The sequence below is a fragment of the Alligator mississippiensis genome, chromosome 4 (genome assembly GCF_030867095.1).
Source record: "Alligator mississippiensis isolate rAllMis1 chromosome 4, rAllMis1, whole genome shotgun sequence".
Classification (NCBI taxonomy): domain Eukaryota; kingdom Metazoa; phylum Chordata; order Crocodylia; family Alligatoridae; genus Alligator; species Alligator mississippiensis.
Genome location: NC_081827.1, coordinates 188,181,626 through 188,203,683, shown reverse-complemented (window position 1 = coordinate 188,203,683; position 22,058 = coordinate 188,181,626). Strand labels below are relative to the sequence as shown.

Here is a 22,058-nt window from a genome sequence, read left to right as displayed (position 1 = left end):
GAACTGCTTCTGTGATAGGGACTCTACCTCTCAGCTGTCAGGAAGTCATTCCATTCGAATTTAAATCTGTAATATGATCGCCTGAGTTCAGGAAAGCACAAAAGATATCAGCAGTGAGCTTGTATTCCCTGGAAATGCTGCCTTGAAAAATATGCGTTCTTTGACGAGAGGCACAGCTTTTTCATTTTTTGGTTTCTGTTTATTCTTACAACAAACTTCTGCTTCAGGCAGAAGTAATTAATCACAAAACAATCATTAAGAAACTCTAAATATGTTGGCTTTGCTTGTTTTGAAATATAGAAATTACTTTTTACCTCAGGATATGCCATAAGGAAATTACCCACGCTTCTGAGCAATCCACACCAACAGCAAGCTACCCACATGCTTATTTATTAAAGACGGATTGAGAAGGCTTTTGTTTTATGCGTGGTCTTTACTGTTGCTTAAAGATGGCTTTGGAAGTTTGTTTACCCCTTTCCAAAGCAATATGTATAAGTGTAGAAGTTTTGTCTTGCCTTGCCTGGGAATATCAGGATTGTGACTGTCAATTCTTTACTTCCATTTCTCCCAGAAGGACCCCGCAGAGGCCTGGAGAACAGTAGTCTCCTTCTCAGTCCTCAGCTAAAGTAGAAAGGGTACTGACTCTCATGGAGAACCAGATTGTAAACCTCTGGCACCCCAATGCCTGCCTCCACTTACTAAACTAAGATCAAATACAAAAAAAGCAAGCCTGTAGCCAGCACTGTACAAAGGGCCCTTTATCTTCCTTTTTCCCAAAGGTTGTGTATTCTTTGTAGCTTGTTTCTGCATAAGCAGCTCAAAAGACTAAAGAGTTGGACCTGGTGAGCCATCCAGGGTGCAGACAGAACTGATAATTTTCACCCAATCTGGCCATAGAAAGTGGTCTATAGCTGTGACCAAACGCAAGTGCATGGCTGAGGGCAGCTTCAAAACAATGGCCTGTCATTGAGACTTGTATGAGGCAGATGAAGACATTTCAAAACAAAGCGTCTTCATTTCTGTCTGTGCTGCTGGTGTACATTTTTTCTCTCTCTCTCAAATGAGGCTTTTCACCTCAATCAGGTAGCTTGCTGGTATGTAGAAGTGGGGCTCCAGAATTATGGTCTTATCTTGGTATGGGCTACTATATTTTAACCCTCTGCTTAATAAGATAATTCTCTTGGGTAATACTTCATTACAAGCACAGCTGAGACAAAGTCTCTTTCTCCACAGGCATTGCTTTCATGTATACAAATATATTCCAGGTAGCTTAGTACAGACCTTGTGGTGAGTGTGTGAAGTGTTTATCCGTTGCACTCAGGTGACCATCTGCTTTAAAATGACCATCTGCTTTAAAATTTAAGCCTTCACTGTATGTGTCCTGATAAATTGTATTTAGTTTAGTTTGGTACATCAGCAATTTTGGATAGTCTGCTCCAGTGGTGCAATAGGTTAGCGTGTAGTACTTATACAGCAGTACTTGTGAAGTGATGCTGATGTTGTGAGTTTAAGCCTCACCTAGAGCACTGCCTTTAAGTTTACCAGGATTTCTTTCCTTTAAGTACCAAGAGGCCCTTTGGGCATCAGAACTGGGGGTACCAAAGGCACCATTCAGAGGGCTCAAATGCCTCTATACTAATGCTAGGAGCATGGGGAACAAACAGGAAGAACTTGCACTTCTGCTTGCAGATAATAACTTTGATTTAGTGGGGCTAAAGGAAACCTGGTGGGATCCTACCCATCTGGGTGGTACACATTGAGGGCTACAGGTTGTACAGAGGGGACAGAGTAGGGAGGAAAGGGGGTGGGGTTGCTCTCTATGTAAAGGAGCGTTATACATCTACCCTAATCAAAATAGGATCAGAGGAGGAGAAAGTTGAGGCATTGTGGGTTAGGATACATGGAGGTCATGGGGAAAGGTACTTGGTGGTGGGGGTCTGCTGCAGACTGCTAGACTTGGAATTCTTGAGGCAGCTCTCAGGCTGTACAGTCTAGGGATGTGGTTGTCATGGGGGACCTAGACTACCCTGACATCTGCTGGGAAGAGCAGTCAGCCAAATCCAACCATTCACATAGGTTCTTAACCTGCATGCAGGACCTTCACCTAATGCAAAAGGTATACAGTCCCACCAGGGGGAATGCCTTACTAGGCTTGGTGTTGGCTACAGGGGAGGACCTGGTAGGGGAGCTGCAGAATCATGGTCACCTTGGGGACAGTGACCACCAATCAATCAAATTCACCGTATGACATAGGGTGGGTAAGGTAACTAGTAGGGTGGAAGTACTCGACTTTAGGAAGGCTAACTTCAGCGTGGTTAGGAGTCTTGTCAATGATGCACTGTAGAAGAAGAGTATTGGAGAGATGGGAGTCCAGGAAGGGTGGTCGTTCCTAAAGGAAGCAATCCTTTGAGCACAGAGGGAGACTATCCCAGTATGAGGGAAAAGGAGCCAAAAAACTTCCTTAGCTAAACAGGGAAATCCAAGGAAGCCTAAAGGCAAAAAAGAAGGCATATAGGCAGTGGAAGCAGGTGGAAGCTACCAAGGAGGAGTATACCTACTTGGCCAGCACTTGCAGGGAGGCAGTTAGAACTGTGAAAGCAACTACAGAGCTGAGGCTGGCAACACAAATTAAAGACAACAAAAAGTCTTTTTTTTAGGTACGTAAGGAGTAAAAGGAAGGTGCAGGGCAGCATAGGACCCCTACTGAACAAGGAGGAGCAATTAGTGACAGACAAGGGGTACAAGGCTGAGCTATTCAATGAGTTTTTTGCCTCAGTGTTCCTGAACAGGGCTCAAGATAAGTCTCCTAGTTTTTAGATGGGTGTCAGAGGGACACCAGCCTACCAATTGTCAATGCTGACTTGGTGCAGAGTCACTTGGATGGACTGGATGTGTTCAAGTCAGCAGGACTGGATGAGCTGCATGCGAGGGTACTGAAGGCCAGTGTCATAGCAGAACCACCAGCACGGCTGTTTGAGCACTCATAGCACTCGGGTCAGGTCCCAGAGGACTGGAAAAGGGCCAATGTGGTCCCTATTTTCAAGAAGGGGAGGAAGGAAGATCCTAGTAATTATAGGCTGGTCAGTTTCACCTCCATCCTTGGAAAGGTCTTTGAAAAGATTATAAAGGATCACATTTGTGGGAGTCCAGTGGGAAAAATAATGCAGCAGGAAAACCGGCATGGATTTGTAGCAGGTAGATCATGCCTGACTAACCTGGTTTCGTTTTATGACAGGGTCACAAAATGCTTTGATGTAGGAGCAGAGACAGATGTCATTTTCTTGGACTTTAGCAAGGCCTTCAATACAGTACCTCATCCTGTTCTCATAAATAAATTAAGAGGCTGTGACATAGATATTTACATGGTCCAGTAGGTGGCAAATTGGCTTAGCGGTCACACCCAGAGAGTGGTAGTAGATGGGTTGGTATTGACCATGAAGGATGTGGGTAGCGGGGTCCCGCAGGGTTCGGTCCTTGGACCTGTACTCTTCAATATCTTCATCAGTGACTTGGTTGTGGGTGTGAAGTGTACTCTGTCCAAGTGTGCAGACTATACTAAATTGTGGGGTGAAGTGCACACTCTGGAGGGTAGGGAACAATCGCAGGCAGACCTGGACAGGTTAGAAAAGTGGGCAGTATACAATAGGCTGCAGTACAACAAGGACAAGTGCAGAGTGCTGCACCTAGGGCACAGAAATATCCAGCACACCTGCTAGCTGGGAAGTGACCCTCTCAGCAGCACAGAAGCTGAAAGGGACCTTGAAGTCATAGTGGACTCCAAGATGAACACGAGTCACCAGTGTAACAAAATCAAAGCTAACTGGACTATATCATGCATCAGCAGATGCATAACAAATAGAGGGCAAGTATTACCTACTTGGATCTATATGGCATTGGTCAGACCGCAGTTGGAGTACTGTGTCCAGTTTTGGGCACTGTACTTCAAAAAGGATGTTGATAGACTTGAGAGGGTCCAGAGGAGGGCCACTTGTACGGTTAGGGGCTTACTGGACAAGCCCTGTGAGGAGAGACTGAGGAACCTGGATCTCCAGCCTCTGCAAGAGAAGGCTGAGAGGTGATCTTGTGGCCACCTACAAATTCATTAGGGGGATGCAGCAAGGGATTGGAGATGCTCTGTTCACCAGGGTGCCTCTTGGGGTAACAAGGAACAATGGTCCCAAACTTCAGGATATCTAAATCTGGTCTCTGTCAAAGCTTCTTCATGGTGAGGGTGGCCAAAATTTGGAATGGGCTTCCAAGGGAGGTGGTGCTCTCCCTTACCTTGGGGGTCTTTAGGAGAAGGCTGGATAGACATCTGGCTGGGGTCATCTGACCGCAGTACTCTTTCCTGCCTAGGCAGGGGTGGGGGTCAGACTCAATGATCTTGTTAGACCCCAACTCCATGCAGCACCCAATGGCTAGGGAGATGATGATCCAATCACTTGGAATCCAGTTGCTCAGGGAGCAAACACCAGCACACATTGCTCGCAACAGCTTTATTCAAAATGGAGACAGCTTTGGGCGAGCTCCCAAAAAAGAAAAAACCAGGAAGCAGCAGTGAACATTAGTTCTTCTCACATTTTATACACCTTGGTTCATGCTCATTAATATTTACTCTGCCTTTGCCCCTCCTTTGTTCCACCCATATCTCCTCCTATTTCAGCGCCACCTCCATTTACTTTACTTCATTAGCATGGAATTGCCTATTCATTTAATTAATTTACATGCCTTTTTGCTATGTGCACATGCTCAAGGCTGCGAACCCAGCTTCTCCCAGTTAATTATGGTTTCTTGCTGACTCCATTTCCAAGGTCTTGCTTCTGCTCATCTCCTAACAATAGCTGGTGGGCTGCATCCTATTCTCCTTACACAATGAATCATATATGTCTTATAACACTAAGACATTGTTAGGAAAATGCTTACCTAAGCATCTTGCAATGTTACTTTTAGTATATTATTCTGCCTTGTGGTTAGCAGCTCTGCTAGGCCACAGATTAAAGCCTTTATTCAGCTGCAAATCCAATGCTTCCCAAGATCCAAATACAGTCACCTTAACAGATCTACTGAGGTCCCTTCAGACCCTAGCGTGTATGAATCTATGGTCTCTTGCTGTTAGAGTCCCAAACGCAGATCTTGACCTGTACCACATGCATCATCCAGTCCCATTTAAGCGACCTCTGTTTAATTCCATGTGCATCTCAGAACTCTTTGCCTAAAGATGTGTAAACCAATGAAGTAACAAAAAACCCACCTTGAACCCATGTACTGACTGCACATTGCTGCCTCTCAAGTTCTCACTTGGTCCTGTGTCAGCCCCTTGGGATTGTTGGCAGCTGGTAGAAGCTGAAATTGATTTCAAGAGACCCTACATTTTCATGAGGGGTCTAGCCTTATGTATATTTAACAGCTGTCTGCAACCTCCAACTTCAGCTGGGGAAGGGGGGTAACCCTGAGGGTCCCTACATCTTTCCAATATGAGCCAGTAGCAGGGTACTGGATTAATTTCCCTATTGCAGATATGTAGCAAGTGTAGTTGTTAAGAACAGAGAAATGTCCTTTGGCTCCAAATCTATTCCTCCCCCCCCCCCCCCCCGACATCCAAAAAGGAGGTCTGCGATACAGAGCCAAAAGATGTTTCTGTTCTTAGTCCTTGACTTCTATCCACTTCTTATGGCTTTATTCACAGAAACTACAAAATGAACGCGAGAACCTGGAGGAGACTGATTCACCACTCCCTACAGCAAGTAAGAGTTTAAAAATCTACTCTAGTTTAACCACACATTGCAGGGTGGATGCAGGAACCACTTGCTGACATTCTCAAGCCAATGCTATGGAGGAAGTCAGACTAGATCAGAAAGTTTATTCTTGGCCTTAATATCTATAAGAAGCCCCTCTAATCACACACCCTAATCCTTTCTCCCTGTTCCCCCCCCTCCCAGCTCCTTGAAGCAATTAGGTAGTCAGAATCTGCCTGGTCACTGATTTGCTGAAAGGGATGTTGATGTTCCGATACAGAGATACTCGACTCATACTGGTGCTACCTTAGCAGATTCCACGCATCCGAGCCTGTCTGCCTGCACCTTGAAAGGAGCTGGGGGGCAAATAAAAGGCTGCAGTTGGGGGCAGATAAAAGGAGCAGCAGTTGGGGGTGCTGACTGAGTCACATACTATGCTCTTCAACTGGAAAGACTGGCTTCACCATGTTACATAGAGCTGGACACCACAAGTAGGCATCCCAGGGCCAGTCCAGTTGTTAACCTGCCTACTTGCCTCAAGGCAGACTGCTCACCTGCCACACCTTTGATGAAGTTTATTTGGAAGATGTTAACAAGGCAGGTGGCTGCCCATTTAATTGCCCTGGTGCCAAGAGCCTATACATGGCTCTGAACCTACCCTCATACCATGTCCCATGCTTCACAGCTGGCATCCATAGTTAGCACTCCAGTGCCTCACACTGGGATTCTCAATTCCTGTGCCCTTACGTGGGGCTCTCAATCATACCAACTAGAGGCTCCTAGTCCCTCCCTTTCTCTCAGGGTCCCTGCCCAGCTCTAGACCCTCTTGGTCCCCTCACAACCCACACCTGGCCTCATCCCCCATACCATCACACTAAGGCTTCTCACTTCCAAGCAATCATCCCACACACCCCCATATTGGGGCCTTATCTCATGTGCCCCTACACCGGGGCTTCTCCATCCCCACAATCATCTCCTACTCTTTTTTTCTGAGCCTCAGGCTTTGCTGTAGACCTGGGCTCTGCCACAGGTCCCCTTCTCCAGCCTGGACCCTGCCTCAGGCCTCACTCCAAGTGCCTGGGCTCTATGCTTTTACTTTGGGGTGCTCCCCTAGCTTTTTCCCTACTCAGGGTAACCCACAAGGCAGCAGGGGACTAAAGCTTTCTGGCACCCCATACTCACCCTTCACTGCAGAGGCACAGGTATGGCATTTTCTGGTGTGTGCCCCACCACTGGCAGTCCCACCACACCATCCAGCCCCAGCAGGGTATAGTTTTAGGTCATAGCCCAGGACCAGGAACTTCTAACCATTCCCACAGTTCCTGCCCTGTACCTCCAAGATGTTACATGAGCAGCAACTCTAGCTAGATGATGTTCTTCTCCTAGTTGCTTGCAACAAACTGCTAGTGCTAGTACTCAAGGCCTGTTTTTATTACAAACAGCTGGGCCCTGCTCCCAATCAGGCAGTCTTCTGCTGGTCATGTGCCCTGATTGGGAGTGCAGCCACCTGCAGGCTACTCTGCTTCCTGCCCACATCCTTTTGAATGCCAGGCAAAAGCTGTGTCTTGTCACACCCTACCAAAGTCAGTCTGTCTTAAAATCAGCCTTAGATTGAAACGCAAGGGTTCACTGGGGAATTAGGATACACCAAAATATTGTATGCAACCATTTGATTTTTTTTAATATTAGGAATTTCTATGGTTCCCTGCGCCCCACTTCCAACCCCCTCCTCCACCCCCCCCCGACTTCCATTTTTGTATGTCCAAGAGAATAGATCAAGCCAGATTCTCAGCTGTGTCTGAGCAGCACCTTGGTAGAGCTTTTATATTACCATCACACACAGGATGCACTGGGCACCATAAAGTCATTGCTCGTTCTTGCTATAGGATTCTGAAGTGGTAACAGAAAAGATTTTTTTTTTTTCTGGGAAAAGTAACCAGACTTTGTGGCATCCTGTTTTCCAGAATTAACTCATTATTGTAATTGTATGTAACAGCGCTATGTTAAGTGCTTCTTACAGAAGTAACAGACTATCCTATTACTCTGTTAGGAAGCAATGAAGGACATAAGGATGCATTACAAGGTGCACTGCGACGGAGGAAAGACCTGTTGCAGGAGCTTAGGGTAAGAGTCTTCTTTGCTAACAGGCAATTGCTGAGAGGGATTTCAGGTAGACCAGGTCCTGTTGAACACAAGCAATAGCATTAATTATAGCTGTTTCCAACTTGCATAGGTAATGAGAGGATCCAGGATTGCTAATCTCTTGAGATCCAAGAATTTAATGAAGTCTGCATCTACACATGTGCTTTACTGCAGAGTAGACTAATTTACTGCAGAGTAAAGCATCACCATCTGCACATGCAATGGTATTAGGCCATAGTAAACTAATTTACTTCACAGTAAAATAGTACTATTAAAACAGTACTATCTTACAGTGGAGTCATTTACTGTGATTAAACACAAGTGTAGAAGCTGACCGTGGGCATAAATTGTACTCAGTCAGCCCAGCCAGCAGGAGCCCAGACTCCTACCTGCTGCCTAGCTACATTGCTCTGTATGTGCAGCACCCTTATGCCCCAGTCAGCCCCTCTGCCACCCAAGACCACCACCCAGAAGACCACCACCCTGGGACAGAGCAGGGCAGAAGCAAGCCTAGCATAAACTGCTCTGCTTCTACTCAGATTGCTGCTGTCCTGGGCACACATGTAGTTGCTGTGCCCAGGAGTAGTTTACTCTGGCTCAAATTGCTCCACAGTTTATTACTTTGCATTAATTGCACATGTAGATGAATCCATGAAATGTCAAAGGGAAGTAGAACTCATTCACAGAATTTAAAGGAGAAAACGAAACTGTTACACTAAAAACCAAAAGCCAGGAATCCTCTTTAAGTGTTTTCCTGGGTTTATGGAAACATTGTTTCACCTGGGTGGGGAGAAAGGATGCAGATTTAAAAGGAAGACAAAGACTTTTGGCCCAAGATGTGCTCCAGAAATTCAGGCAGCAGTTTACTCCCTAATGCTATTTAGGAACTCATATGAGAGTCTGTTGCTGGAATCACACCCAGTGATGTGTCCAAGGTACAACATGGGGCTTGTAGGCAGGCAGGGAAACAGAGCATCCAAAGAAAAGTGTGGGGGAAACTAACTTCTGCCCAAATTCTTATAGAGTTTACCTTGGAAAGCAAGTATTAATGCCCCTGGAGGCAAATTCCCTTATCAGACACAGCCCAAGCACCACAGTAGGAGGGCAGTGGTAAAGGAATCCTCCCTCAGTCTGCAGAGTGACTTTGGAAATGCAGACACTAAATGGCCTGAGGAAGAACAGAGAGATGGAGCTATAGGGACTGAGAAGACAGGAGAGACCATGTTGATGCTTGTCCCTTTGTTTCATGTCTTCCACTCCACCACAAGAGACCCTGACGAAGAAGGAGCCTCAACGAAGTTTTAGACAGACATGATCTATTTCTCTGCTGCTCTTTTAGTTTTCAGTTTGACTGAGAAGGGATGAATAAAGAGGGTACTTTTAAGCACTCTAGCAAAACAGGCAGCTGGGGTCCTAGTAAAGAAGGGGAAATAGTAATATGGAAATATAACCCAGGTACACCTAAGGGTGTGCCCTATTTTCAGTTGAATAAAATGGGTAGGCAGAGGGGGTGCTGTGAGAGGGATGCCAGAATTTCAAGCAGATCCCTCTTTCCTCTATAGAGTTAGCCCAAGCCCAAAGTTCTTAACTATATACAGTTTATTAAGTTATAATATACATAAACATAAAACTAAATATTTAGTTTTATGTTTATGTATATTTATTTATTTATTTACACAGAGAACATTAATCAATAACCAAGGTCAAACCCTAAATAACACTACTTAGAACATTACAATACAATATTTCAATTACAAAATATAAGGTGCAAACATGAACAATCTTAATAACATCTATTCCTTAATATAATCCCTGACCCATGGCAAGAGATAGTCCCCCTTCCAATGGGGTCCCTTGGGGGGCATCCAGGAATCACCAGGGGCCCCTCCCCTTAGGGTCTTGACTAGACTGGGGGATGCTCACCCAGCTCCTTCTCTGGGTTTGCCCCTGAGGGACCCAAGGGCCCAATGACTCACACTCCCTCTGGTGGCAGTAGTCAGGGCACAGCTCAATGGGGCCTCCTCTGCTGCAGTGCCTCTCCTGCGCCGCTGGGCTCCTCTCTACCCTGTGCCCCACTCTGGGCACCGAGGGCTCAGCTCCTCTCAGTTGCTGCACCACTGCTTCTGGCTCCTGGGTGCTGGGCTTCACGCTGCGGGAAAAAAACACCTAACAAGACTGGCACTTCTACTATTTTGCTTGTGTGCCATCTGTTCTGGCTACTTGCATAGTAAACTCTTTGGGGTGGACACTATATTTCATGATACATTTTTTTTAGCACCCTGCATAATAAGGCTCCAATCCTGACTGGAGTCTTTCAGTATTATCTGCCAGGAGGAGTGTTTGTATTATTACTTCTTACAAGTTTTCTTGTTTCAGGGTAGGGGGAGGGGTTAGGAGCAAAGGGGACAAGAACAGGGGGAAATTGGCAATTAACAAAACCATGTTTCCTGAAACTTTTGAAGATTGTCTTTATTATTTATTTCCAGAGCTCAGTAAAGGAAATGCATAGAAGAAACAGAAATTTGTGACAGACTGGGATTTATCTGGATGATATCTTTTATTGGACCAAGTCTATCCCAACCCTGTGGTTGGTCCAATAAAAGATAAACATCCACAAAAATCTTTGCCACAGGAAGAAAAAGATGTTTTGTGGCTGTGTGATTTCCTATATGGAATGGTCACTTGCATTCAGAGCATAACCAGGAATGGGCGAGAGGGAGCACCAATCCTGGGCACAAGTGTAGGAGGGCTGCCAAAATTGATCCCCTCCTCTGTGGAGTCTGTGCCCTGGCAGCAAGAGCATCTCCATAGTGTTGCTCTTTCAGCAGCAGCCAGTGCAAGAGGCAAGAGGCAGGGTGGGCAGAGCATGCAGCAGTAGCCAGGATCCAGATACTCCTGCACTCCCCTACCCACCCCTGCTCTCAGAATCTGCATGTGGCACCTGCTCTCAAAACCCCCTTTCCCACACCCCTTCTTCGCCTCTGCTCCCTGTCAGGGTTTGCTGATAGCACAAACTCTGCTTGTTATATCACTGCTCTCATTCTGTTAGTTTCTGCAGCATGATGCCAAGAGTTCCCATAGCAGCATACTGGTGGATCAGATTCATTCCTCCTGTGGAGTTGATAGGATTAAACAAGGCCCAGTTCCACCCAGTGCTGCTTTTACACTACAAGGCTCTCCCTCTGACAAATGCTACCAAATTATTTGATCTTGCAGGAGCAGCAGTTTTTGGAAGAACTTTCAAGGCCCCAGCTCTTGACAGGAAGCCACTGTAAAAGCTACAGAACAGAACCTACATACGTTTACCAGCCACCTCTTCCAGTTCCGCCAGCAGAGCCACCCAGGATCATCCAGCACACAGTAAGATCCTCCCTATGTCAGTACTAAGACCAGCAGCATCCCTCTAAAAAACAGCTGCAGTACCTAGCTTCCTATGTGTCGATGGCTATCAAAATCCTGGCTCAGAAAGTGGGTCTCCTTATCTCTCATTCCCTGCATTAGCAGAAGTTAGGCAGGAGCAGATCCAGGGCAGGTGTACTGGTGCACTTGCATCCCCCTTTGATTCCTGCTTCACGCCAAATTTTAAACCAACTACCTAAGGGAATCAATTGTAATCTACCTGATCCTTTCTAAACTCTTCATTCCACAGGTGTTAAAGATCCTCTCTTCTTTGTAATGGTCCTGATGTTCCACCAATCAAGCTATCCTTTGTTTTGCAGTTCTGGGGTGTGTAAAGATTGCTGTCTATTAGCTGCCCCTGGTAATGAAGCTTCTATTTCACAGTGCTGCAGGTTAACTCATGCCGATTAAGTTTTTTGTTTTTGCTTGAATCTTAAATGGAATAATATAGTCTTGGGTCCCTAGCATATTAGTAGAGCTTCTGGTTTCTTTTTTACTGGAGAAAAATGTGTTGTTTTATATGTGATAAAACATATTTCAAAATCCTAGATCCACCCATGAGGCTAGGAGTGTTGCAGAGGAAATATGGGATTCTCCAAGGGAAGTATGGGATTCTTTATCGCTTAGTATCTTCATGTGGGGCATGAAATTCTATGACATAGAAGGTCAGACTAGACAATCTAATTTCTTTCAACCTTAAAACTTATAAAGCTGTAACAGTCCCTGGCTCCAAAACTGAGCTGAGGATGGTAGTAAGGATTTACATGAGAGGGAAATGGAATGAACCCAAAGACTCAGTCTGGATGAGTCCTGCAATCACACAGTTCTGTTGGGCAGAAACAGTTTGTGCCCCCATCTTCAAGCAGGGCTTTTTGGAAGTAAAAAAGTGGTCAGGGAAAACCTAGCTATAATTTTAGAAGCTGCATTTCAAAATCCGGCTCAGATGATCAGACTTTACTCCCCTCCCTCTGTCTTTACTCCCCTCCCTCTGCTGCCAGAATTTCTGGTGACAAACCACAGCTGTCACTAACAAGCTGCCAGAGCATGTGCTTCTTTCAGCTCCACAGGACTCCACCCCAGAGCTATGCCACCAGAGTACAAAATGCCCCTTAGAAAGGCCCCAGCTACTGAAGGGGACTGTGGCAGGCAGCAGAGGGCTCAGCAGAGATTGTTTCATTCTGTCAGCAGAAAGGAGGGTGCTACTAGTGTAGAGGAGCTTTGCATGCAGATGTACTCCAAATCTTCTGGCAGAACTGGAGTTCAGTTTGGGAAAGCCTTTGCTGTGCAAACTAGGTCTCAAAAAGGTCTGCCTGCCTGACATCACTTACAACAGTGTTCAGAGTGGAAATAATCCTAGAGGCTATGCCATTAATACAACATTTACCTCCAAACTTAAGAGGAGAAAGATAATGCCAGCTCAGCAAGGCCGGTGGGTGGCAGAGGGAAGAGAAGGGAGGAGAAACTGACCTATCTGGGCAAGTTCCAGAGAGAATATAAGAAGCCTTATTAAAGAAACAAAGAACTTCTATGCCCATTATCCAAAGAATGGATTTGCTGATGTTCACAGGGCATATGGAATATTGTTTTGATCTATACTCTCACCTACCAAAAAATGACTGCTTGCAAGTAGATGTAACTGACATTCCACAGTGACAGAGTAACAGTAAGCAAGGCTCAGATGGAATGAATCTGGGCAAACATGCAAATTTAATTTGAAATTAAACATGTAAATATGCACATTATATCACAAGGGAGTCACTTTCCCATGGTTCCACTGGGAGGATAGGCTGAGTCAGAGAGTGTGTGTTTGTTCTTCTACCACATTTAGCCCACAACTGAGGAAAGTGTAAGAGTTGTGGTACTAGAAAACTCCTCTATTTCCTTCCCAAAATCAGGATTGCAGTCAGTTGTACACATGCCATTCTGCACAGATTCGCTGACTACAGGCACCAACAGGAATTTTATTTTCTTCCAACCACACACTAGCTCTAGAGGTTACTAGGTAATGTCCACCGAGATAGATGCTGTTTTACTGTTTGGTTGTTAGTGTTTCTGTTGCCTTAGGTTCAGAATTTCCTCCTGAGAGACTATTTAATCATCTCCTACTGCTTAATTAGACTTCTGATTTGTACTCAAAGGAAATATAAAGCATTCAATTGCATGTTTAATGGACAGTATTATATAGGTTGTATCAATGCATTTCATATACTACTAAATTTTCTACCACAGGTTACCTTTACCCCCAAAATAAACCCCCCAAATTTGGGGTGCATGTATTGAGCAGGGGATCTGATTTTCTGCCTAGGATAGAAGCACCCTGCTTTGATTCCTCCTCGCCAGTATATTAGCTGCTATATTACTATGCAGGAAACTAGAGGTGGTAACAATTGTCTCTTTTTTTAAATGGTGTCTGTGTTCCACTAATCAAGCTAACCTTTTTAAAGGCAATTTTCCTGTCTGAGCTGCTCCTGGTCTCTCTCCTCCTATTTCACAGCCTTGGAGACTCAACTTTTTCCAAAATTATTAATCTACCAAGGAAACTAGTTGTCAGAGTAGGAAACAGGAAAGGGAGCATGAGTCAGCTGAAAATTAGTCTCTGTCCCTATTCTATGCAGCCATAAATAACTTTGAAAGTCTTTTATTCTTCATTCTGCCTTTCAAAAACAAGGTGCATATTATATTCTGGGGCATGCTGTATGCAATAAAATATGATATCTGCTCTTATGCCAATATGTGTTGTTTGAGCACCATTTTGTTTCTCTTCAAGTAAACAGCAATGCATTCCAGCTCTGGTGCCATCCTATTTTGTTCAATGGCAGGACAGGTGATCATACTGAGAATTTTTCAATAAAAATACTAACCTTATAACAATAATAGGCAGAATATGACCACAGAACCATACAATATGGATAGAGGGACAACAAGTTCTTAGAAGGAATCAGCATGACTATCTTCTCTTTCTCTCCCCCCAGTCTTTGCTCATTTCCAAAACAGTTTGGTTTCTCATTATGTCTATGGAAGAACTGAACAGAATACACCAGTGTTGGCTGGCATAACAAACTGGTATCTGCAAGCACTGGTCACCATGACTAACCTAATTTACTGTGTGAAAAGCTTGTGAGGAAATAGGTTCCCCAACTTCTTAACAATCTGATCCCCAGTTCTATATGGCACTTGTTCACCACAGTCCTCTTCAGTACCTCAGGCCTTCTTAATTTCCCTTAAACAGGAACACTGCATCTTCCCTCGCCAGCAAAAAAGTGACATCTCTGTGCATTCCTCAGCGCCCCCATTGTGAAAGCTGAATAGTATTTCTATGCCAAGCTCCTCTCTGCCTTTTGGGCTCTCTAGTGATTCATTTCCATCACCAACCTGTCTTCTTAAGTTGACTTGCCTCTCCCTTGCTGGTTCCTAGCCAGAGGAAGGTGTAAGAATTCCAGAGCAGGGCAAGGCAAGTCACACGAGTACCATGTTGTGGGTAGCTCTTCCAAGCAGCCAGAACCCACCTTCTTTCTCTGCAGTTACTCCTAGATTACATCACGAGATTTTTTTTTTCCAACAGGCATAATCAAGTACCTGGAGAAACAATAGAACAGTCTATTACAAAGTTGCTCAAAATGGGTCTCATGCCATTATCCAGTCTTAAAATGGAGAACCAGTTCATGACAATTAGTAGTAAGGATGAAAGATTCAAAACCTACCAAGAGCTACAGACACACAGAACAGGTACAGACATTACACTTTTACTGGTGTACGTGATCGGAAACTGGTTTCTATCCATAACAGAACAGAAGTTTGGCACAGACTGGTTTAAAAATGGTAGAACCCAGTCTAAGATATGCACACACCCCCCTCCCCAGCGTGAATGTGTCTTCTGTTCACTACTGATCTAAACTATACCACTTACAGAAAACCATGCAACTTAGATCAATTCTGCCTCGGGCTTTTTGAATGTTTGTATCTAGCCACAGAAGACTAGCAAGCTCAGATTCACATTCAGAGTTTAAGTGAAGCAGACATGGAAAGAATTCACTAAACACAGGGAAAGAAAAAGCACTAAAAATTGTACAAAAGTAAAAACTCAAAGAAGCAGAGGAGATAAATGCAAAAAACCAAAACATGCGGGTACTATGGAGAAAAGCCATGGGCATGAAAATTTTCCTGCATCTGTGTCATATGCATAGTTGTAGCAAGAAGAGTCATTAGGCAAAGCCAAGTCTTGCAAACAAAAAAAAGCAAAGAAAAGTGCTCTATACTTAGGAAGCAACCAGCACCTCAGAGGATGGGATTTTGCATGCATGTGATATTAGTGAAGTACAAAACCACAAACCTGAATAGTTTGTCAAGCTCAAACTAGCTCTTCATATGCAAAACTAAGCACCTAAACAGAAATACTACCAAGTTGATAGTGGGGCACCAGCGGATGTTTTATGTAACGTTGAGGAAGTTCTTTGCTTAGGGGAAGAATGTGAAGTGGCAAGCAGACAAAGATAAGTGAAAACTATACAGTGACAAACTCATTATAGAACTAGGATGCTAAATTGTTTGGTTTGTAAGTATATACACTGAAATTCCAAGCAATGCAGACATTGCAGAAGCCACAGCTTTTAGCTAAACAAATGAGGTCTTGAGCCTAGAGATGCTAATTCTGGAATAATTTGTACAATAAAGGAGAGCAGAGAACACATTATGATATCTGTGTGAATAAATCCCTTGGACACAGGGAAATCAATCTAAAATTGAAAAAAGCAAGAGAAAATTGTGATTGATTGCCTTAGGGGTGGGTGACGTTAGCTACTGCCCAGGGCACCATGGTCAGGGGGTGTGCATGCATACACGCACATACAAGTGAATGCACAGCAGTACTCTTCCTATCCTGCCTCCAGCTGTTGCTCAGCAAGTGGGCGGGGAGGGGGAAAGGGGAGGCGGGGGTGGGAAGCATACCACTATGCAACTACTGAACAAAGGTAGTATGGTGTATGTAACAAGTGCTCATCTCAGGATGGTCCTAATGCCCCCTGGTGGCCACTCAGCCCTTTCTTCCTTGGCCTTCTCTGGGTAAACTCCCCTTTAATTTTGATAAAATGGTACTTTTAGGAAAGGGAGGCTGCCCAAGGCTTCCCAAGCCTGATCTCATGCTTATGATCCCAAGTATCTGTGATCATTGCCTTAAGGGCTAATAACATAATTGCAATGTTCCCTTTACACCACATCCATGCCTCACAGATGGTACTCCTTCCTGTTGACAAGCCCCTCCTGGGCTACGGACTCCTTGGCCCCCTTAGTCTCCAGCTATAACCTGTGGTCTTTGGCCCCTCTCTCTGGGCCCTGTCCCCACTTCTAGGTCAGTCCTGGGCTCCCCTTGCCCTGCCAGTCTCCAGCTGTAGCCCTCCTTAGCCTTCAGCCTCTCTGAAGCCCCCTTTGGGCTCCCAGGCCCCGCTGACAACTGCCCCTCCTGGGTTACAGACCTCTGACCCTAATCTCTGGGCTGTTTGGCCCCAATTCTTGGGCTACTGTTCCCTGCCTCTGCCCCTTTCCAGGCTACAGGCTCCCCTGCCCCTGTTCCTAGGCCTATCTCTTCCAAGGCCTTCCTCTCCAGGCTATGGGCTCACCTGTCCCTGTTCCTGGGCTCTGTGCTGCTTACCCCAGCTCTGTTACTAAGAGCAGCCCTACTGCCCAGATCTCCTCTCCCTCTGGCTCCCAGGGCTAGACTCCCTGAGCAGCTCAGGCCTCGGGCTTATATGCCTGAAGCCTGGCCCCTTCTATTCAGGTGACTTTGTAGTTGGCTCCTCCCACACCTGCAGGCTGTTTCTCCCTCAACCTTTCCTCTCAAAGTGACAGGTATGCCAAGTGCCCTGTCACATATGGACATAACTCAACAAGATGCAAGCATTATATATAGCAAAGAGCTGAAATATTATGATATAATTATGAATGAAGAGACAAGTTTACTCTTAAAGGCCAGTGGGATGGGGCTTGGGCATCATTCTAACAAAAATAATGCTATATGGGTAACAAGTCACAGTTTCCACCACTAATGGTAAGATGCCCAGACAGCCAGGGAAAAGCCTCTAAAAGTCTTTAAAGAGCAGTGGGACTACTGAGTTGAGAGGAGTGTGCTTCATGTATAAAGGAAGTCAGATCATAATATCTCTGTCATGGAGGCAAGGATTTTGGGGGTGTGATATTTTTTATGGGACCAACTGTATAGTTGGGAGAGATGTTAGGTGGCCCAAAAAAGGATATCACCCCAAAAAATCCTTGCATCTTACATATTTTCTGAACTATCATGGCCATAACATCACTCCAACATATGTCACTTAGATAAGAAATTTTAAAAAATATGTGTACTTCTACCCAGAATGATTCTAATGTCCAGAAAATCAGAAGGGTCATACATTGGTCAAACTTGATCAAGAATGTCTGAGACTTGGTGAACAGAAATGGGTTATGGGGAAAAAAGCAAACCAGGTAATAAAGCAAGACTTGAAAAATATAGATCATTCGCAATGGACCTTGAAGCTAAGTAAGAATGAACTTTGCTATTACAAACATCACAGACTACTTCATTATTGTAAACTACCATTTCAATGTCTGGGAGCTAGATGAACTGTCAGACAGTGGTGCATTACAGCAAGCAGGGTATCACAGACTCCACTTGTTTCAGACTGCAGATTCCAGTTTAGTTGCAATGAGTTTGAACAATTTACATAGAAATAAGAATTCCCTCAAATCACATCATTCCACATCACCTTTCATGAGATGGCAACACTAAATCAACTGTTAAATTTGCTAAGATTTTATTAATGAAAGCGGCAAAAAGCAAAGCAAGCCATTCTTCTGCGGGAGTGTCTTGTCCACTCCAGACCTTTGCCCATTCAAGTACAGCACTTGGTGTCAATTACAGCCCATATATTGTTACTTTTATTTCCATATGACTACATCAGGGGAAGAATTATAGTATATGTAAAGGCCAAAGCCAACCATACCTGAAAAGTTAAAGGCCACCCAGAATAAATGACATTGTCAGAATCATGTTGTTTCCTCCAAACAAGTCACGCACTTTGAAATAAACTCAAAGTATTGAACAGATACATCCTTATTCATATTATGTAGCAGTGGAGGGATGTATTTTACTGAAACTGGAAATAAATATGCATACTAGAAACACAAGACAAAAAAATGGACACGGAGAATGGTGAAATATGTACTCTTGAAGAGACTTAATAGGGTATATAAGGATCGCTGACTAATGATGGACACAGATATGTATGCAGACTCTCAAAGCACTACATTGCCAAGACTCCTGTCATCACAAGAAAGACTTACATTCAACCCAGCAAAACACTTGCAGCTTTGTAAAAGACCATGGCATGAAAGAATAATCCATCCAAACCCAGAGGAAAATAACTTGCTTCACAAGCAACTGACGAGTTAGATGAAGAATTAAAAAGGGATAATGTTCTGTCTATCTGTAGATACAGATTTCTAAGAGGTGTAATAAAAAAGTTAACTATGTGAGAAACTCATGGGATTCGCTTTTAATTTAGCTTTTTCAAATAAAAGTGACAAAAGGAATGTCACAATAGATAGTTTCCCAATGGAAGCTATGAAAATCTAATAGCATGTTTATATGTAGAGTAATAGCTAGGAAGTTAGAGAATTCCCCTTCCAGGAAGTGCTTGCTGAGACATGACTATACATGCGGAGGATGGAATAAAGCCTGAATGTTGCATTGTCTTGGTTCTCGTTCCTTTTATTGCTTGAACAACAAATAAGTTTCTCATTCTGTGACAATGTGTAACTAAATCTTGTTCATTTCAGGGATAGGTCATTTCTGCTTGTGACTCATCTGCATCTGGTCATTTGTTGCAGGAGAAAGGTCTTTTAAAAAGGCTCCAGCCTTGTCTGCACTAAGGTTTCAATAAATGATGTCCTGTGCTAGGGCAAGCTCTGGTGTACCTCATTCAGAACTGCTATGGTTAGTGATCTGCACCTTTCCAAGGGACCACTGAAGCTTCACCACTGCAAAGAGTGGCTGAGCCAGCTACCCCAAGGGGTTGCTTCAGTGTAGCTCCCTGTGGCAGGGCACGGTGTGTGCCTGCCACTGTAAGGGCCTGGAGCTGGCAGCAGCCGGCAGGTGCCTGATGAGGGCAGCCATTTGGAACTGAGGGCTGCCCATGTAAACAGGGCAGTTCTGCTGCTGGAGCCCAGGCAACAACACTGCTTGGCTGGAGGGCTGCTGCTATCATCTGGAGGTAAGGGAGGAGCTGTAGGGGACAGTAAGCAGGCTGCTGGTCCTGGGCATGACCTAAAACAGCACCCTGCTGGGAGTAGGTGGTCTGGTGGGGCTCTCAGTGGCGTGGGAGCCCCCAGGAAATGCCAGGCCAGTGACCACCCCAGTGAAAGGTGGGTCAGGGTGCCTTAACCCCTAGCCCCCACAACTGGGTGGGTTACCCCTGGTTTGGAGGGCCTGGAGGGTGGACCCCATGGAGAAAGAGTGAGGCCATAGACTCAGGCCTGTCTGGACTTCCCCTGACTGGTCCATGCTGGGGCCAGGACTGGAAGGGTCGAAGGGCTGGGGGGGGCCCACCACCAGGGACGCCCAAGAGCTGTGAACCGAGGGTCCCGACTGGCCTGGAGGTGTGGGCCGGGGCTAGAGGAGCCAAAGGTCCCTGTGGGGGGACCACACCCGAAGGGGAAGTGGTTCAGGGAGCTATGCTGCCTGGTATGACAGCGGATTAGGCCACCGGAATGGAGGGATCTTAGAGGGGTCCTGATTGAAGGATTCTGGGGCCCAGTGCAAGGGCCGGTGATGATGATAACATCGAGATGCCATCTGCGAGGCTTGGGCTGCAGTGTAGGGGAGGCAGGGAGCCACAGATAGCATCTGGGCAAGAAATGGGCAGCCTCCCACTTATTGACATCTATTAATTAATTCCAAAAAGGTGTGGTGGGCGAGAAGGCAGGCAGTTAGCTCAGAAACAGGTGGGCGGGCCACGGTCAAATCGGCCTCGAGAAGGCTCCCTGTTACACTCCCCAATAGCAATGACTAGAGTAAGGTCTTAGGGAGGAGTTGTGCTCAATTCTGATGTTAAATGTTTGCCTGTGGTGCGTAGTTTCAGCTCACCTATCTTATAACCAGGACAATGAGGCTGAGCATGGAGCTTGCAGACTAGTAGCTGGACATGTGGACTATCCTAGTTCTTAGAGATCTTGGAGTCAGATCTGCACTGCACAACATGTAGTTCAGTTACTGTTTTAGCTCAGAAACCAAAATGGAGTGGCCCAGATAGCCAAGGACTACAGACCAATGGGACCCTGACTCCTCTTACTGTCCTTTAATTGCTAGGTACCTCAACAACCTGCAACCATCATCCAACAGTTACCTCAGCAGCCACCACTCATCACACAGATCCCTTCTCCCCAGCCACTCCCTGCCCCCCGCTCTGGAAGCATTAAGGAAGGTAAGTCTCTCCCCAGTCAGTGTCCTGGGTTCGTTAAATGATCCAAGTTCACTGGGAGCTCAAGAAAGCAGTATCACTATGGTAACATGAGACAATATTCAAATTACTGTATTGTGTACCATAACTAGGCTGTCAGTGAATTTCTGGGATTGCAGATCACAATATCTTGTGCCTTCTCAAAGGGGGAGCTTTAGAGTAATTCAAATCACTACAGTCCATTCTCTCTTCCAAAATGAAAGGAAGTACACATTCAGCAAGAAGATAAACTGCCGAGAAGTTTGGGATTAACAGAAGAGCCTAAAGGACAATACTTGATAATATTAATGTGAACACTTGGGCCAGATTCTATTCCACCCATTAGGCACTTAAGTGGACTTAAGCACCTATGGGTGATTCTATCCCACTCTGCCCAATTCTTTAAATCACCCTTAATGAATCTTCTTTTGTACAAACTGCCATTTTACCCTAAGATTGAGCCACAAAAAAGCAGCAAGGAGGAGAACCTACCTCTTTTCCTAGTAATAATTTCTCAAACACTTGAGAAGTGAAGAACAAAATTGCACCCAAGTCCATGATAGATTGATACAATAGAATCTAGTTTTTTCAGCTCAAACTTATACACAAATAATTCCAATATGAATTAATAGCTAAAAAAACCCCTATCCATTCCCCTTAGCATAACATAAACTTTCTTTTTATCTCATGCATGAACGTCATGCAGTTAGGAACAGGACTCAAGAGAGCTGAAAGTGCTACTCTGAATGCAGCACTGTGCCAAAAAACAAAATCCTCCTGCATTTCTAAATGTAAATCAACAAAGAAATGAAGGAGCAACACCACTGCATGGGCATTCATGGATTAGTTTATTGGGATCAATTAATTTTTTTCAAACAAAATGATGACCAAGTTTATAATGGACTCCCTGTTGATGTAGTTACATGAGGCACTACACATGCAATTGAATGGGGAAAAAAACTACAAAAAACTTGTTGCTACAATTGTGTTTGCAATTAAATTAGTTTTGTTAGATAGGTACTATGAAGATCCAGCCAAAGTCAGTGTATACAACTGAATACTTATCAAATCTACATGGAATGGAATCTCAATGTGGCTATTTAACATCCTTAAATAGGGGAAAGTGTTCAAGCATTTCAGGTGGTTAAGATATTCACATTTTCTTTTCCTTCCCCCTATCTCTGCAAGTGTCCTCTGACATTTTCTAATGACAGAAGTGCTTGATGTTCAAAAATGTGTCCCTTTGAAGACAACCTGTGAGGAGATAATGCTCATTTTCATGATATGGTTGAATGTCTCA

General features: G+C 44.7%; 1 protein-coding gene across 2 annotated transcripts in view; it reads left to right on the top strand.

Moving 5' to 3' along the window:
• The window catches only part of C4H21orf58 (chromosome 4 C21orf58 homolog), a 38,223-nt gene that overhangs the window by 5,758 nt on the left and 10,407 nt on the right, over nt 1-22,058 (top strand). For both annotated transcript variants that reach the window (XM_019492200.2, XM_019492199.2), the window contains exons 2-5: nt 5,687-5,744; nt 7,786-7,859; nt 11,094-11,237; nt 20,629-20,743. In XM_019492200.2, the coding sequence (XP_019347745.1) occupies nt 5,687-5,744; nt 7,786-7,859; nt 11,094-11,237; nt 20,629-20,743 (391 nt within the window). The remainder of the gene's footprint in view (nt 1-5,686; nt 5,745-7,785; nt 7,860-11,093; nt 11,238-20,628; nt 20,744-22,058) is intronic.